The sequence below is a fragment of the Lontra canadensis genome, unplaced genomic scaffold, assembly GCF_010015895.1.
Source record: "Lontra canadensis isolate GAN:19392208 unplaced genomic scaffold, GSC_riverotter_1.0 scaffold220, whole genome shotgun sequence".
NCBI lineage: Eukaryota > Metazoa > Chordata > Mammalia > Carnivora > Mustelidae > Lontra > Lontra canadensis.
Window position 1 is genome coordinate 363,367 of NW_022631214.1, and position 18,586 is coordinate 381,952.

Consider the following 18,586-nt stretch of genomic DNA (forward strand, 5'->3'; position numbering starts at 1 on the left):
GCATCTGCCTTTGGCTCAGGTCCTGATCCCAGGATCCCGGGATCGAGCCCCGCATCGGGCTCCCTGTTCCACGGGAAGCCTGTTTCTTCCTCTCCCACACCCCCTGCTTGTGTTCCCTCTCTCACTGTGTCTCTCTGTCAAATAAATAAATAAAATCTTAAAAAAAAAAAAAAAAAAAAGAAACAGACCAAAAATTTTTTTTCCTACATTTTTAAGAAAGTATCTAAGGGAAAAGAAGAAAACAAATCTCTGAATCAAATTCATCCTTCAGCACTGAATGAAATCTCTCCAGAAACAAGTGGAAAACCAGGATGGAGGAAATGCAAGCAGTACTCACAGGTCGTTCAACAAGGTCATCTCGTCGGGTGATTTCCACGGGAAAGGCACTTCCTCGGTATCTGACGTTGTACCAGTGAGCCTGCGGGACGGGGAGCACGTTAAGAAAAAGCTCTGCATCTGTCCCAGGAGGTGCATCTGTATGTACAGTAAATCTGTATGGATTTATCCTTTCAGGGTCACTGCCCAACTGTCCAGCTGCCCAAAAGGCACGGCCCACTCACCACGTGGATCTTCAGGTCAATGGAGAGGCGGATGTGGTAGGGCACGTCATACTCCCGCATGTCCACAATGTTGTCCCACTGGTCGGTGACCTTCTTGGAGGCTTCCTCTTCATCCATAACCACACTGCTCCCTTGCAGAACACTGCAAAACAGAGACAGGCCAACTTACTCAACTACACTCTTCTTGGGGGTGGAACAGGAGCGAAGACCACAGCCCACGTGGAGTAAACACAGAGGGTAAATCAAGGTGGCAGCGTGCCCAGACGGGCTCTTCTTAAGAGAATGACCTCGGATGACACCTTCCTATAAGCAGCAGACCAGATAGGAAATTCCATACACACTTAGGACGTGTATTTTATAGGATAAGATAAAAATTTTAAAAATTGGGGTGCCCGGGGAGCTCAGTCGTTAAGCGTCTGCCTTTGGCTCAGGTCACAATCGCAGGGTGCTGGGATTGAGTCCCGCACTAGGCTACCCTCCCTGCTCAGTGGTGAGTCGGCTTTGGATTCTCTTTCCCTCTGCCCCTCCCCGTGCTCAAACTCACTCTCTCTCAAATTAACAAATCTTAAAAAAAAGGGGGGTGGGTGTCACTGGGAATCCAAAATGTCTTTACTATTACAGCAACTCAACGTTGGAGCCACAACTCCACCCCTCTGTAAGAAAAGCGGTACAGCTAAAATACAACCCAGGAGACCACCTTTTATTGAACACAAATGCACCACGTAAGAAACTCTACCCAGGCTGGGAACCTGGGTGGCTTGGCTGAGGGTTCGCCTCTTGATTTTGGCTCAGGCAATGATCTCAAGATGTGAGACTGAGCCCCGGGTTGGGCCCTGTGTTGGGTGTGGAGTCTCCTTAGAATTCTCTCTCCTCCTCGCCCTCTGTCCCTTCCCTCCCCTTGCACTCTCTTGCTCTCTCTCAAAAGAACAAAATAGATAAATAAATATAAATAAACTAAAATTTTTAAAAAAGAAATTCTACCTAATTGCTTGCAAGTGTTTCTACACTAAACAGAGCCGATCCTCAAGGTAACTTCGTTGCTAGTTTTCCTGCTTCCCATCCATCTCGTCAACTTAGCAGGAATGGGCAACAGTCCTGCGGGCCATCTGGCTGCCCTGCTTGCGAGAAGGCCCACCTGGAGAGCATGGCTGTATAGGCATCACCGGCGTGGCCCTGCTCCCGGTTCTTCTTCACAGCAGGGGAGACGTCCTTCCTTACTCTGACAAGATCCTCCACGGTGTTGAAGGACAGCTTCACGTAATTCCGCTTCAAACCGACCAAGTGATTTGGCTACAAAATGTAAGATTGTGCTCATGAGTTCAAGAGGAAAAGGACTTTATTGGGGTAAGAAAATAAGGGGACAACGACTGAAAGGCTTAGCAGAAAAGTTGGCAAGTCCAAAGCATCTTGTCCAATTCTGCATGTGCACAACTAAACCACTAACATTCTCTAAGAGGACATATGGACAGTCACCAAACCCCACAGGTGCTAAACTTGACCTCTTCCCAGCTCTACCCCAGAGGCAGGACAGACCAGCCTCATTCACCCTGAAGTGTCCAGGTGATACTCACCAAGTCCAGGTCCTCCTTGGGAACAGTCTCTATTTTAGCAATTTTACCCTGAAACTTCTTGGAGAGAAAAGATGAAACTTCTCGTTCACAACCCTAAATCGAGATCAGAATGAAAGGACTTCCTATCAGTAAGATCTATTGTCTTCCTTGTCCGTTTCTCCAGAGGCCTCTCTACTTTCAGTCCTGAAACCCCCCCATAAAATGAAGCACCGGCCGTGTGACCTGATTCTACGCAGCGGGCTTACCTTCCTGGTCGCAATGTAGAAATACGGCTTGTAGGGCAAGGCCACCTGTAAGAGCCACCAACCCATGCGGGGGCGATGAGAAAGAAGAAAGGAGAAAAGTGAGACCGGCTGTTTGCCGCTATACCGACAAGTCTCTTACAAGATGACACGGTCCAGAATCGGCAGCTGCATGGACGGCAAGGGCAAAGTCTGAGACACAAAACTACCCCCTTTCAGTCCTTCCAAGCTGGTTCTCTTATGACATCTCGAACGGTGACCCATGTGGCTCCAAGGGGCCCAGGTCTCCAGAGGCTTCCGGCAGCTGCACACCAGAAGCCTCTCCACCCCTCTCCTCCTAGAACACCTATCATCTGGACCCAGCTACATTTCATCACTGAGTGGGTCTTAGGTTCTTGGGGTTCAAGCCCTTACCTTAAATCTGCTCCCGTCATCTTGAATAAAGTAGTAATCCACTGCACTGACTAAGCGTTTGTCTTCATCTAAAATCTCAGTCTACGAGAGAATCAGTCAACACGGGCACAAAGTCATCCTCTAGGCAGTACGAGAACCCTCCTGCTCCTACTTTTTGGGAAACTGAGCACAGAAACAAACTCCTTCTCCATCCCCACATAAACATTCCCCGTCCACAAGAACCGCATCACAACACCTGCAAGCGAGGATTTCTCTCAATCTCTCCCTCATTCTTGAAAACTTTTTATGAGTTAACAGGGAACCCCCTCAGCCTTGTTTTCCCAGGAGCCTCTTTACAGCCCGGTGATGCTGAAGGAGAAAGGTCCCACCGCCACCTGCGCCGCCCACTCTTCCAAGGCCTAAGCCACGAGGAGGGCGCAGCTGCCCAGGTGCTTACAGGGTGCATGTTGATAAGCCAGCCTGTCTTCTCGCCCGGCTCCTTGAGTCTCTCAAAGCCAAACCGCAAATCCATCTTATCCGTCCACTGGCTGCGCTCCAGGCGCTTAAGTGCGGAGACGGAGGAAGAGGGGCCATCGTCCCTGAATGAAAGGAGGAGGGAAATCCTGTCTTCACGGATCATGACTCTACCCCTGCAACCTCCGTGCACCCAGTGTAAGCACTTTGGATGCAACAGTCGATGCACCCCTGAAAAACCTCATATTTGACAAAAACGGTTCATCAAAGTAACAAGAGTCATTGGAAACATGACTAGGGCAGGAACCTCAAAACCCGTTCAACTCTGTAACCAGAACACTAAGAAAACAAGCACCAAGGCTAGATGCTGCTGCCTCGGGGGATATTAAAAACGCATAGGGGCGCCTGGGTGGCTCCGTCAGCTCAGTGCCTGACTTGATCTTGGCTCAGGTTATGATCTCAGGGTCATGAAACTGAGTCTGTCTCCCCCCTCCCTCCGTCCCCTTCCTGGGCATTTATCCCAGAGGAGAGAAAACTCTTTCATACAAAAACTCATCTGTGGGGGAGCCTGGGTGGCTCAGTGGGTTAAAGCCTCTGCCTTCGGCTCAGGTCATGATCCCAGGATCCTGGAATCGAGTCCCACATTGGGCTCCCTGCTCGGCCAGGAGTCTGCTTCCCTTCCTCTCTCTGCCTTCTCCTCTATGTGTTATCTCTGTCAAATAAATAAATAAAATCTTAAAAAAAAAAAAAAAAACCTTCATGTGTGAACATTCATACCATTTCACTCATTATAGCCAAAACATGGAAACAACTGAAACATTACCTACGGATAAATAGTAATTAACTTAGGGTATATCCATCCCACGGAAGACTATCCGTCAACAAAACAGAAGAAACTTATGGATTCATGCAGTAACTTGGATGGATCTCAAGGGAATTATGCTGAGTGGAAAAAGCCAACCTGACTTTTTATAATTTGATGTGTAATCTGACTTAAGTAGAGTTCTTGAATAAAATTAGAGGTGGAGGCTAGATTAGCAGCTGCCATGGATGAGGAAGAGGGAGGAATGAAGGTGGCCGTGGCTCTGAAAGGGTAGCATGGGGGATCCTGGGGACAGAACTGTCCTGTGTCTTGACTGTGGTGGTCACAGACACACCACGTGCACAGAACTAAACACACTGGCATACATAACCGCGTGCGCATGCGTCGCTCCAACGGCCATTTCCTGCTAGTGACCTGGTACTCTAGTGACCAAGACATTACCACTGGGGGAACTGGCTTCCGGGTGTATGGGATCTCTGGGTAATTTCCTTTTCTTTTTCTTTTTTAAGATAGTACTTATGTATATGACAGCACAAGCAGGGGGAGCAGCAAGGAGAGACGGAGAAGCAGACTCCCTCTGAGCGGCGAGCCTGGGCTCCATCCCAAGACCCTGCGATCACGACCTGAGCTCCAGGCAGATGCTGAAGGAACTGAGCCACCCAGGCACGTCCTGTGTGATTTCTCACAACTGCATGAGAATCTACAATTAACTCAAAACAAAGAAGCTCCCTGTGTATTTTCATTTATTTTTAAAATGACAGTTCTCCGGGGCATTGTTAGCGTGTTTCCTGGTAAAATGAACTTGACAACATCCACCACACAAGGCTTTCGTGCATCTTGCAACAGCGAAAACCGCACAGCTGGCAGCATGGCGGGGGCGGGGGGGGGGATAAAGGCAAGAATTTTGATGACCAATTTGGACTGGGCTCTAGTTCTGCCAAAAGAACAAGCAGCGACGAATCACGCGCCGAGGACAGGCACACGGGGTCCTCTACTGCGGTGCGAACGCAGCAAACAGCACCTGCAGGACTTACTGAAGATCACCACGACAAGGAAATGCCTACTTCTGCCGTCTACAAGGTGCACTTCCGCAACGGGCACGGGATCGGGAAGAAACTACTCCAACCACCTGCTCTGACTCGTTTCCACGCACAAAGCGTGCGCCTGTCGCCGCCCCCGCCGGGCACCCACCTCATAGACGACCCGCCCCAGCGCGGGGCCGGTCCCACTCTCACACCTCCCAGTCCCCGCGCAGCCCCTGGGGTCGGCCCCGGAGGTCGTCCTAGCGCAAGCACACCGCCCAGTTCCCCCCACCGCCCCCGGACCGGCCCCGCGCACCCCGTCCCGTCCCCGCACGGCCCCGGGCCCGACCCCGCGCGAGCCGGGAGCGACAGGAGGCGAGGAGCGCGCGCTGTGACCGCAGCGAGGCCGGCCTCCCGCGCGCCCCGGTCTGCAGGCACCGAGAGGCGGCTCGGTCAGCTCCGGCTTCCACAGAGCCGTCTGTCCTCGGTGCGCGGAAAGCAGGGCGAGCGCGGGAGGACCGCGCCGCTGGGGGGCGGCCTGTGGAGGACCCGCCTCGGCTGCGCGCCAGGAACTCCGCACAAGGCAGGCTCGCCCACCGCCCCTCACCGCCCCTCACCGCCCCTCACCGGCTGGCCTCGCCGTCCGGGCCCGGCTCCGCGCGCCGCCGCCCGGTGTTCCTCAGAACCATCGCGCCGCGCCCGGGCCGCCGCCGCCGCCGCCGCCGCTCTCCCGAAGAAATTTGGCGCGCTCCCACCAACTCTCGCGAGAGAGCGAAGCGCCCGCCGCCCAATCGGGAGGCTCGCCGCGCCCCGCCCCGCCGAGCGCCTATCGCCGCGGGCGCACGAGGGGAGGTGGCCGGATAGGGACTCGGGGAAAAGTATGCAGACGCGCGCGCGGCGCACGGCGGGGTCTGCCCCGGGCCGCGATGCGGGCCGCGGAGGGGCGGGAAATGGGAGGCCGTCCCCGCGCCCGAGCAGACCGGAGGCCGGGGCGGGGGCCGTGGAGGCCGCGGAGCAGGAGAAGCGATGGCGCCGGCTGCGTCCAAGCTGCGGGCCCGGGAGGGGCTCGGGGCGCTGCCGCCGCGGGCGCTCGCCCAGTACTTGCGCCTCCTGCGCCTCTACCCGGTGCTCACCAAGGCGGCCACCAGGTCTGCGCGGAGCGGCCGCGAAGGGGGTCCCCGGGCGGGGGGGCAGCCCGGAGCTCGGCCGGCCTCTGGGACGCAGCCCCGGAGACGCGCTCTCTGCGAAAGGCGAGACCTCGCGTGCCCCCCAAAGCCCTGCACTGGCCGGAGAGCTCCGCGTAGGCGGGTTTGTGCGTTTGGTTCTGACAGGTCATTGCCAGTGAGCCCGACCAAAGGAATGCACCAAACGAGAGGGTCAGGCCCCCTTCCCTGGAGGTCCTCTCCCTAAGGTGCGTGGGAGCGGGCCGGAGGTCTGCGTCCGGCCCGCCCGGGCCGTTGGCACCTCCGCTCGTTCCGAGGTCAGAGGCGTTCAGGTCCGTGCCTCCAGCGGCACGGCCTCCCGGGCGGGGTGGCAGGTGTTCGCATTCCTTGTCTTGCAGCTTTGCATTCGGGCGAAAAGGTGACAAAAGCCGCCCCCCACCCGGGTCTGCTGGTTCGTTGCACCCTTTGATTTGGGATTTTAAACTTTATATGAGACATCGCTCTCCTTCGTTAGCTTTAATTAGTTAATTTTATAAGTTCGTCCCCTCTTATTAAATGCAGCCTTTCATAAACATGGACAGCATGCTTTCGGGGTGTCGAGTACCAGCAGCAAGTAAGTAGGTAGGTAAGGTCCCTACCCTCTGGGCTTTCTATTCTAGTGAGAAACTAGACAGGAAGTACAGAGGTCTTAAGGAAGGGACTAGGCGGTGCACGAAGGGAAAGGGAAAGCTCTGAGCAGAGGTACCCAGTGCAAGGTGCTGAGGAAAGAACAAGCTAACAATGGAGCAGTGGAAAGTCTCTGTTGCTGCAGAAAATGAACAGTGAGGAAGGGACCAGATGAGGAGGAGGTAGCCAAGGATATTAAGGTCCTTAAAGACATACAAAGAATTTTGGATTTTTTAGCACACAGAGCTTATCAGAAGGTATTGGAGTAACTGGGCCCATCTCCACCTTTCTACTGAAATTTATGTTGCGGTAGTTGTAGGTTTACATGCGCTTGTTAGGAATAATACAGGGAGATCCCTTGTACACTTTGCCCAGTCTCCCCCACTGGTAACATTTTGTAACACTGCAGTGCAGCATCACACCCAGGACGCTGGCATGGGTGCAGAGTGTGTGTGTGTGTGTGTGTGTGTGTGTGTGTGTGTGAGAGAGAGAGAGAGAGAGAGAGAGTGTGAGTGAAGTTCTACGTCTCCACTTTTTGATGTAGGGCCTGTACACTGGGGCTGCTTTAGAAGGGAGCCATCTCTTCCCGTCCCACGCGGCTCTCAGCTCAGCCGTGCTGATTACATTCAGGAACGGCCACCGTCCTGCTGCTTGCTCCTGTTCTCTGATTACATTTCTGTCCACAGTGGCATTTTGTCAGCACTTGGGAACTTCCTGGCCCAGATGATTGAGAAGAAGTGGGGAAAAGAAAACTGCTCTCAAAAGCTAGATGTCAGTGGGCCTCTCAGATATGCCATTTATGGGTGAGTTCCACCATGGGGCTGGTCTACCCAGTAGCAGACTAATTGAAACAAAGCAAGGGTATCAAGACCAAGTTTCTGAAATGACCTAATTTGGAGACATAATTTTTAAAATGCATCGAAATAGCATGGGAAAAAATCAGAACGCTGGATAATGTGCACCTGTGTTAGGGTGTTCATTCTGAATTGCTTGGGCAGGAGGGTGGCAGTCGTCATTGGGCTGAGAATCTGAGGGCAGATAACTCACCTAAAACTCAGTTAGCCTTTGACACAGAGACATGAAAGAGGAAAACAGACGCAAGTATGGCCAGCTGTCTCCATTATTTTCATAGTTTTAAGCATGCAGGAAATAAATACTTAGGCATCCTGAAAGTGTCCAGTTTCTGAACCACTTGGAATTGCAAAGAGCACAGAGATTCAGGAGTTTTACCAGTCAAGTCTTCCCTGAGTTCTCTGGCCAATGGTAGTGTCGGTATAGATGGATTATTTTGAAGTCTTTTGCATCAAGTCGTTTTGTCAATTTGAACTTCACAGATATCACTGTGTGTCTATAAGCATATTGGTTGCGGTCATCACGTTTCCATAATGCAGTTAAAGCCAGTCGCCCTGGAGGAAAGGAACGCGTCCGAACCCGCTGGGCGGCATTACTCATTCACAGTTTCCATCTGCCAGACTTCGGTTCCCTCTTAAGGCCCCTGGCTAGCTCAGTCGGAGTCGGTACAGCATACAGCTCTTGGTCTCGGGGTCCTGAGTTCAAGCCCCACCCTGAGTGGAGAGAGCACCGAACAAAGAATAAATTCAGTTAAGAGTCTGTTCCCTCTCACTAAGGAGCCCTGCTCTGCACTACTTAACCTGTGGCAGGATGGGAAGCAAGGGCTGAGAACCAGTTGTGTAAGGACTTCCAGTGTCAAAATTGGGAAGACCCGTAGGTCCCTGCCCATCTTTTTATTGCTGAGTCCTACAGAGCTACAGGTCTGTTGCACCAGTAGCCTCAGTGCCTGGGTTCAGTTCTGTCCCAGGTACCCTCCCTTTGGGAATGCAAAGCAGCAGTACTAACCAGCCCGCGCACAACACCAGGACTCCCTCTTACTGACGGCCCAGGCGGGTTGGAGGAGAAGCTCTGACACCAGGGATTCATCCGCTTACTATCCCTGAGCACCCTGTCTGAGCCAGGCCACGTGCAGTGATTAGACAGGCACGATCCTGTCCCGTAACGTTTATCTCTGTCTGGCAGAGAGGGCACCATTTTTTTTTTTTAAGATTTTATTTATTTATTTGACTGACAGATCACAAGTAGTCAGAGAGGCAGGCAGAGAGAGAGGAGGGAGGAAGCAGGCTCCCTGCTGAGCAGAGAGCCCGATGCAGGGCTCGATCCCAGGATCCTGGGATCATGACCTGAGCCGAAGGCAGAGGCTTTAACCCACTGAGCTACCCAGGCACCCCAAGAGGGCACCATCTGATGTAACAAATGAGATCATGACACGTAGTGACAGACTCTGAAGATAATGAAACAGGACCTGGGCTGGAGAGTGGCTGGGACAGTGGTGGGTTCTTGTCCAGAACAATCATGGACCATGTCTCCCAGCTGACAGTGTTGGAAAGGAGGTAGCCACATGGAAACTGATGGGAGATCCAAGGCAGGTCTATCAAAGACAAAAAAAAGAAAAAAGAAAAAGAATGCTTGAAACAGAGTCAAAGAAAGCCCCTGTTTTTTAGAAGGACCGCACAGACCTGTGTGGTCAGTGATGGGCGACTCCAGGGAGGCGGGGTTTAGGACCTGGGATTTGGGGGTGAAGCTGGACCCAAGAAGGGCACACCCAGAGAATGGCAGTCCTGCTCACCCCCACCATGGGGCCTCAGGTTCTTCTTCACAGGGCCCCTGAGTCACTTCTTCTACCTCTTCATGGAGCACTGGATCCCTTCCGAGGTCCCCTTGGCTGGGGTCAAGAGACTCCTCCTGGACCGCCTCCTCTTTGCACCGGCCTTCCTGTTGTTGTTTTTCCTCATCATGAGCTTCCTGGAGGTTGGTCTCTGCCATAGCTCTGTTTGGCACAGCGGTCCTTTGCCTGGCATCTGGGGGTGGAAATCAGAGGGTCCGTGAACTTCTCAGTACACTCCAGTGACTCCAGTGAAATCCCTTGCTTCCCTTTATGAACGTCAGACACAAACTCCAGCTGCACTGGCAGCGTCTGTTGGTCCCCAGTAAGATGTCACAAATATCTCAATATCACACATCATTTGTTACAGACGGAATAGCTTTTATGTGTCGTCACTCCTACCTGCCTTCAGGCCTTGTCACTGAATGTGTCGATACGGAAGCACATCTACTCATCTATCCTAAGGTTCTTTTCCTGAGTATTCTGAAAGGTGTATTTCCATGTAGTTGGTTCCTTGGTAATCCTATACATTCTGTTTCATGCAGACGGGATTCTGAGAAGGGGGTCGATGGAATTCATGAAACAAGTTCCAGACCCCCGACGGTATTACAGAACCTGTGCTAACTCAGTGCCTAAACATCGGAAGTGCTCTGAAGAGGTTAACATGTCGGCATAGATTTAAAACATCACAGCCCACCACGTGAGCGGTGTGTTCACATGGGGTCACCAGGCATGTCTGGGGTTCTGCCCAGCCCAGTCCCTTCCTGGTTCACTAGCTCCTCCTACCCTGCCCCCCTTACCTTCTCCTGCAGGTTTTATTGTAAAGCAGCATCTTGAGTTCTTGTTCCTGAGGCAAACACCCCTTGTGGTCTAAAGTGTTCCTGGGGGAAGCAGGAAAGATGCTTCTGCCTAACTGGTTAGTAGTAAGTCCCTGAGAGTAAAAAGAGGTGTTTATTCTTCCAAATACAAAAGGAATATATATTCATTAAAAGACCAAAACCCTGAATGCATAGGTCATATGGGACCAAAGTATGTGAAGTACGCAGCACATAAATGACATATGTGGGACCACATTATACCACACGCAGTACAGATGCTTCTGCATCTCCATTTTTTTTTAATTTGAATATAGTCAATGCACAATGGTATGTTAGTTTCAGCTCTACCGTGCGGTGACTCAGCTTCTCTGTCCACTGTGCTCACCACACGAGTCACCACACGACTCGAATGACAATATCATGGGCTCTATTCCCTATGCTGTCCCAACGTCCAGCTTTTCTCTGATCATAGATCCCACGTGTTGACTGCACGGCGTTCCCCCACATACCTGTCCCTTTTGTGTAAGGATTCCTGTTTGGTTAAATCCTAGCATTGTCCAAAGAGGCTGTCCTTGCTTGTTCTCCTGCAAAGCTACAGGAGAGTACAAACAGCTAATGTTCGTTGACTGCTCCTTCCAAGCTCTGCAGTGAGTACTTTGTGCCATTTGAGCTGCAAGCCGAGCCCATTTTGCAGAAGCTCAGGCCCACGGCTTAAGATCCCATAATTTGTAAGACCATGAGTCCAGTCAGACCCAGGCTTTGTGACCCCAGAGTGCCCAACCCTCGCAGCTTTGTTTTCCCACACTCTTGATGGACCGTGAATGTATTTTTCTTTTAAATAGTTTGCAACTTGCTACATAAAAAATAATGTATACATATTTATTTATGAGGTTGAACATCTTTTTATATGTTTAGTGTATTTCTTCTACGAACCGCTTATTTTCTATCAGTGTTTGCTTTTTTTCTCACTGATTGTATATTTGTATATATTAAAGACATTAATCCTTTGTCAAATACAGACTGCAGACGTTTTTCCCATTTTTCAGGTTTTTGTCTTTTAACTGAAGACAAAGTTAAACATTTGAAGTTAGATAAAGTTTATTTATATTTATATATAGATAAAGTATATTTATAAAGTGTTTCTCCATACAGGAGTTTAAAAAGTTTATATATTCAAATGTTATTTTTTTTCCTTTGTGGGCTTCCTTCAAGGAAGATACTGGGAATATTCTCCTTTACTTTCTTCTTTTATGATTTTATTATGTACCTTTTGACAAACACAAAGATAATAGAAATACTCTATACTTTTCTCTAGTATTCTTATTTTTTTGTTTATGTGTGGAAGATCTACTTTTGTCTTGTTTCTTTTCACTTAAACAGCGAACTGCCTTGTTACCATTTATTGAACAGTCCCCTGTGCTCTGAAATATCCCCTTCATCGCGCTCTCATTCCCGTAGGGGCAGGCCATTATCTGCACTCTAGTCTTTTGCCAGATTCTGTTAGTTTCCATTGTATGTCTTTCCTTTTTTAGCTTCTAATTACCATCATCTCATAGTATTTTTTTTTTTTAATCTTCAGTGGTTTAGGCCTCTCCTTGCTATTCTTCTCTGAGATGACTATTCTTGGGCATTTATCTTCTCAGATGACATTTATAATCAAATTATTGGGGTTCAGTTTTTTTTAAAACTTCAAGTTTTGCTTGAAAATGCATCCATTTTGGAGATTGTTTTGGGAAGAACTGACAGCTGAGGCACGAATGGCAGTTCTGGTGCCCTTGGGCAAGAGCACGAATCCCAGCATTCAGTCAGCCGGTACAGGTGAGGAAGGCCCACAAGGGCCACGAACACAGGGTACGCAGGTGGGCTGCCTCACTGGTGCTGACTCCCCAGCCAGAGTGTTGGCTCCTTAGAGCTGCAGCACTAAGCAGGCCCACAGGTGTGCTGTCTGCATAGCAATGGAACAAAGTCCAGTTTTAAAACCCATCGTGTTAGGGTTTGGGGCCCTCCAGACCTTGGCACCCCAGCTTCAGTTCTGAGGGCTGTGGCAGTTGCTCACCATCCACATTCCCCTCCTTTCCAGGGGAAAGATGCAGCTGCGGTCGCTGTCCAGATAAGGAGACGCTTCTGGCCAGCGCTGCGCGTGAACTGGCAAGTCTGGACCCCCGCGCAGTTTGTCAACATCAACTACGTCCCTTTGCAGGTGAGGGCCAGCAGCACCGTGCAGAACCAGAGGGGGCCTCACCTTCCACCAGTTTTATTTCAGCTTAGAATGGCTAGGGGCTTTCTCTCTGCCCAGAATCAGTAGCAGTTCTGGATTTGGGCAGATGAAGCAGGTGTCCACACCTTATCCACTGCACCCGGAAATGTTTCTGCAAAGCCCCCCAGTCCGGGAACACCGTGAATTTTCCAAGGGTTCAGTATTGCCAGGGCCTGGCCTTGCAGGTCACAGTCGAAAGTGCACACAGGTGCAAAGCAGGATGTGCAGCGGAGGCAAAGGCAGCCTCACGTGCAGTGACAGCAGACGTGCTCGAGCAGCAGGTAGAGAGTGGGACCTGCCGTGGGGCAGCCTTTGGGGTGCCACCCAGGTGGGATTCAGCACTTCTGGGCACCTGGGGGGGTGCATTCTGAGGTGGCCTGCTGAAACTGCCCCATGCCCCCCTGCCCACTTCCTGCACTGAGCAAGGTGGGAGCCTGGAGGGGCTCTAAGCTGCAGGAACAGCTCACCAAGGCTGAAGGATCCCATCCCCGTGCACTGCCTTTACACACCAAAGACCGCTCTTGTGCGTCCAGCCCCAGGACGAGACCCAGGGCTGGAGATACGCTAGAGGGACTCAGCACATCTCTATACTCCTGGCCTGGGTTTATTACAGCCTCAAAACAAGAATATAACTGGATCCTAGGAATCCATGCTGGCTTCATGTGCTCCCTCCCTCCCATGAGGGTCACACAGAGCAGGCTCTTGCCAAAAGAGCTTTGGTACCGCCAAAATGCGGCACCGTGTACGCCATGTTTCTGCCCAGGGAAGCCCTGAGAAGACACAGCACCTGCGGGTTTGGGGACGGCTGGTCACGGAGGCACCCTCCGCCTGGCGCGCATCAGAATTCCAGACTCCCAAGGAGAGCAAGTGCTCGCCATGAGCCATGTTGTTTTAGCAAGCGATCCAGGCCTAGAAGCCATTGTTAGCAGTTGGGGAAAGGTGGAAACCCTTAGGGAATCTAAGTACCCAGGCGCCAAGCAAGAGCAAGCCTCTCAAACAGGCCTTTCCAATGACGGCAACCTTAAGCTTTTTTTGCCCACCGTTTAAGTAATCTACTCGTTTTCACCCCTGCTTTAGAGAGGAGAGACCTGGGCAGAATTCCCTTGAGCAGCAGCTCCACTGGAAGGATGGAAAGAGGAAGGGAAGTGCAGGCTGGGTGGTCACACACACACACGAGGAGTAGCGGAAAGCCAGGAGAAGGCAGTGACACACAACCACCGATATTGTAGGCTTAAAGCAAAATGAGAATTAGTTTCACTGGTTTTTAACAGTGATCTTATCAGTGACCTTCCCAAGAGCAGTTCCAGTGGCTCCGTGAGGGCTAAAGCCAGACGGCTGTGATTCGAGAAGTGGATGAAGCAGAAACCCTAAGTCTGCAAAATTCTCTAAGGTGTTGGTGAAGAGGTGGGGAGAAATGATGGGAGAGGGCTTCGAAGCTAGGCCAGACGCTACCCTAAAGAGGGGTTGTGGGATTCGGGCATAAGCAGAGAGGTGCTTTAGACGGAAGCTCTTCTTTACCAAGACAGGAGAGAGGTGCCTATTCGCTGGGGACGCCTGTCTACACATGCTTTCCTCTGGGGGGGTGGGGGCAGAGGGCAGGGCGGGGCCAGACGGAGGGGAGAGGAGGTAGGAAGGGTTTGAGGGGAGTAAAGACAGAGTAGACTTGTCTTGTCTGTTTTCTTGTCTTGTCTGTCTTGTCTGTCATTCTCTGATGACAGAGGGAGCTGACCGGAGATCCTCATGTGCATGGGCATAGGGCCGCAGCAAAGCAGGGAGGATGTGGGTTTTCTGGGGAGTACAACTAAGGAGCCACAGGCGAAGGCAACAAAGGCTACGGGCCGTGGACCCTAAGGTACACAGACAAGGAAGTAAAGAAACGGAAAGGCAGAATGGCTGAGGACATGAAGGGATCTCTGGATGGCAGAGTGGGAGAGCCTGGAAAATGAGACCCTTCTGGGCAGCCCCTGGACAGAAAGCTGGGAGGCTGTGATTAGTTTCCATTTTAGGTGGTTGCAGTTGAGTGCTTAAGGGCCAGGGGAGTTTATTAAACATTTACTGAGCACCTACTGTATGCCCCGCTGCTCTAAACTCTGGGGATACCGTGACTAACAAGGTAGAACATGGAGCTTTCATGGAGCTTGTACGTCAGGGAGGCTCACTGACTAAAGATAATTCCAGGCGGGAGTATGTCCGTCAGAACATGGAAGGAGGGTCACGGCCTGGGCTGGCGGGGCATCACCGACAGGCTGAGGGAAGCCATCACCAGATGTCCAGTCCCGGGGTGAGAAGCTGAGCCAGGAGCTGGTGCTCAGTGGACACGGGGCAGTCCCGTCTGCTTTCTCTGCCAGCCCGTAATGTCCTGCTCACCCCTCTAGCACCATGCTTTGTGCGAAGTGAAGGCTCAGTGGATGCGGCAGCTTGTGGACGGACGGACCAACAAATGAGCTCTGTCCTGGGGGGTCGGCGACTGGTACATACAGTCAGGGCCTCACTGTGGCCTGTGTTCTCTTGGCAGTTCCGAGTGCTTTTTGCCAACCTGGTGTCTCTGTTCTGGTACATGTACCTGGCCTCTCTGGGGAAGTGAAGATGACCCAAGCGAGCGCAGACACACTGCCCACGTGCGTCTAGGGACCCACCTGCCTAGGGCGAGGGAGCAGAGACAACCAGTCAGGACTTGATCTGACTCCCGATCATTTGACAGAAGACGGAGAAACAGAAATCTTTTCATGTAAGAATCTTGTGCTTTAAAAAGGCAGAAACTGTCTTCAGGTGATGCTGCCTTAGTCATAAAATACAGTAGTGCTGACTTCTTGTCACCTTGAATCAAATTAGGATGACAATAAACTAAAACGCACCATTTTCCGTGGTGATTGTAATTTTTCAGAACAATTGTGTCACTTTGGTAGAAATGGGGGGCCAGAGGGCTGCCCTCAGACTTTTTTTTTTTTTTTTCACTTTAAAAAAAATTGTGGTAAAACCTCTAATACTATTGCTTGCCTACGTGGAGACGTTGGAAAGGGGCCCTTCTAGAGCAGGACGTCACCCTGACGTTCGGAGGCTCTGTGAGGAGCATATAGCAAGCACCCTTTCCCCTGACTTTTCTCTGCTCTTACTGCTCTTCCGTTAACCCTCCTCCTCACCTTTTCTCACACTCCGTATCCTGTCCTTCTCTCATGAATACAATAGCCTTGGATCTTAATATTCTATTTTAAAACTTCTTTTATGTCCCATATACTGTTTCTGTTTCCTCGGGGTTCATGGTTGTTTTTTGTTTTGTTTTTTTACATTTGTTTTGTTCTTTCTTTTTCCCAATCAGGATTTCCCCAAAAGTCTGATTATATATCCGTCCTTTAAGAGTCGGAGTCACCAGGCAGTACTCTCACCGTGGGCTGACCGAGCAGGGACCCAGTTTTGTCAGAGATCACCCATTTTCAGTACCAAGGCCCTTTCCTCTTAGAATTCCCCAGAGAGGAATTCTTTAATTTCTTGCCCAGGGGAAGGGTCGTGGTTAGAGTGGAGGGCTGTGTAAGTCTAGTGGCCAGCATTCTTGCAGCTAACTGAAGGAAAGGGTTAGCGGTCCCGTTAGCACGCGAACTTCATCACGTCTGAGTAATCTCAGCTCTACTACTGCACCGTAGTCTCAGCCGTCCAGTGTCCAAGTCCAGAGTCCTTCTGGTTTAAATCCTCTGGAATGAAAGTCATCTTCCATGATGGAGGTGAGGTATTCACCTGAAGATACAGGTGATGGAGGGGGTGTAGAGGACAGACTCTTATAGGTTTTTCAATTGGTCCTTCTTTGTTCAACCCCACACCCTTCCTCAGAGGTGGGGCTACTGCGTGTAACTCCCAGATTTTTCCAGACTCACTGGACTAACTAAGCTTACTTCTTGGTTTCCTACAATGCTGGCAACTGATATTCCATCTTCTCAGATCTAAAATGACCTGATTTCCAGCTTTCTAAATTTGTCAACTGATCTTTTTGTTTCTCCTTGTGGACTTGTCTTTTTTTTCTTTCTTTAAAAATCTTTTTATGGGGCACCTGTGTGGCTCAGTCAGTTAAGTGTCTAACTCTTGATTTCAGCTCAGGTCTTCATCTTAGGGTCATGAGTTCAAGCCCTGTGTTGGGCTCCATGCTAGGTGTGGAGCCTACTTGAAAAAAAAAACTTCTTACTATCATTTTAGTAAGCAACCTTCTGGAAGAAGTAGGCAAAAATGTATGGGTTCAAGACACCATGTTTAAACAGAGATCAGAGTATTTCTGTATAACTGATTCGTTCTCCATAATCCAGAGAGATTTTTAAAAATATAAGTCATATCATGTCAACTCCTAACTTAAAAACCTACAAAGATGACCCAGCAGTTCCATTTCTGGGTGTATACCCCCCAAAACTGAAAGGGACTTGAGGTATTTGCACACCTATGTTCATAGCATTATTCACAGTAGCCAAAAGGTGGAAGCAACCCAAGTGTCCATTGACGGATGAATGGATAAACAAAATGTGTTGTATCCATAAAATGGAATATTATTCAGCCTTAAAAATGAAATTCTGACATATACTACATGATGAACTTTGAGGACACTATACTAAGTGAAATAAGCCAGTCCCCAAAGGACAAATACTGTGTGATTCTACTTACATGAGGTCCCTAGAATTGTCAAATTCATACAGACAGAAAAGGGAATGGTGGATGCCAGAGGGAGTCAGTGTTTAACAGGGACAGAGTCACTCTGGGAAGGTGAGAAGGTTCTGGAGATGGATGGTGGTGGTGGTGGTGGCAGTTACACAACAGTGTGAATGTATTTACTGCCACAGAACTATGTGCTTAAAATTGGTTAGGACGGGGCGCCTGGGTGGCTCATTCAGTTAAGTGTCTGCTTTCAGGTCAGGTCATGATCCCAGGGTTCTCAGATGGAGCCCTGCGTCGGTCTCCCTGCTCAGTGGGGAGCCTGCTTCTGCCTGTCCCTGTGCCTGCTGCTCCGTTTGTGCTCTGTCTTAAAAAAACAAAACTAAAAAATGGTTAAGATAGTGGGGCAGCACCTGGCTGGCTCAGTCAGTAAAACGTGGGACCCTTCAACTCAGGGTTGTAAGTTCGAGCCCAACCTGGGGTGTAGACAGTATTTATTTATTTATTTATTTATTTATTTATTTATTTATTTTAAAAGATTTTATTTATTTATTTGACAGAGATCACAAGTAGGCAGAGAGGCAGGCAGAGAGAGAGAGGAGGAAGCAGGCTCCCCACTGAGCAGAGAGCCCGACGTGGGGCTCGATCCCAGGACCCCGGGATCATGACCTGAGCCAAAGGCAGAGGCTTAAACCCACTGAGCCACCCAGGTGCCCTGAGAGTATTTAAAAAATAAAAAAATTTAGGGGAGCCTGGGTGGCTCAGTGGAGTAAGCCTCGGCCTTCAGCTTGATCATGATCCCGGGGTCCTGGGATCGAGCCCCACATCGGGCTCTCTGCTCATCGGGGAGCCTGCTTCCCCCTCTCTCTCTCTGCCTGACTCTCTGCCTGTGATCTCTGTCTGTCAAATAAATAAATAAATAAAATCTTTAAAAATAAATAATAAATAAGTTAATTAATTAAATAAAATAAAATAATTTTAAAAACAAAGCAAAACAGTTAAGATAGTAAATTTTGTTACATGTATTTTACCACAGTTAAAGGAAACCTGCAGAGGTTTCTCAGTTCACTTAAACTAGAATCCTAAGTTCTATCTGCAAGGCTCCCTCCCCCACCTGCCAGCTCCTTGCAGCCTCAAGGTTGGGACTCCTTCCCGTGCCTCCGCAAGGAGTGGTCCCACCGCCGCCCTGACCCACCCATGATCTCACACACCCCGCAGCAGGCTCACACACCAGCACATACACACTCCCCCCACCCCCGACCACAGGGCATGGTCACAAACACAAATGGCGTGG

At 50.4% G+C, this 18,586-nt stretch overlaps 2 protein-coding genes across 2 annotated transcripts in view; one reads left to right on the top strand and one right to left on the bottom strand.

The window, feature by feature from the left end:
* POLE (DNA polymerase epsilon, catalytic subunit) overlaps window positions 1–5,789 on the bottom strand; it is a 44,575-nt gene extending 38,786 nt beyond the window's left edge. Inside the window, exons 1-8 of the mRNA XM_032849194.1 lie at window positions 5,713–5,789; window positions 3,224–3,365; window positions 2,788–2,868; window positions 2,377–2,421; window positions 2,132–2,224; window positions 1,696–1,850; window positions 561–702; window positions 338–418 (exon numbers count right to left, since the gene is read on the bottom strand). Coding sequence (XP_032705085.1) covers window positions 338–418; window positions 561–702; window positions 1,696–1,850; window positions 2,132–2,224; window positions 2,377–2,421; window positions 2,788–2,868; window positions 3,224–3,365; window positions 5,713–5,774 — 801 coding nt within the window. The 5' untranslated portion in view covers window positions 5,775–5,789. The remainder of the gene's footprint in view (window positions 1–337; window positions 419–560; window positions 703–1,695; window positions 1,851–2,131; window positions 2,225–2,376; window positions 2,422–2,787; window positions 2,869–3,223; window positions 3,366–5,712) is intronic.
* A 287-nt stretch (window positions 5,790–6,076) lies between these two features.
* PXMP2 (peroxisomal membrane protein 2) lies at window positions 6,077–15,525 on the top strand. Its single transcript, XM_032849202.1, has 5 exons — window positions 6,077–6,233; window positions 7,601–7,717; window positions 9,575–9,737; window positions 12,490–12,609; window positions 15,182–15,525. The coding sequence occupies exons 1-5, from the start codon at window positions 6,112–6,114 to the stop codon at window positions 15,248–15,250; spliced, it is 591 nt and encodes a 196-aa protein (XP_032705093.1). The 5' UTR covers window positions 6,077–6,111; the 3' UTR covers window positions 15,251–15,525.
* Window positions 15,526–18,586: the final 3,061 nt, after the last annotated feature.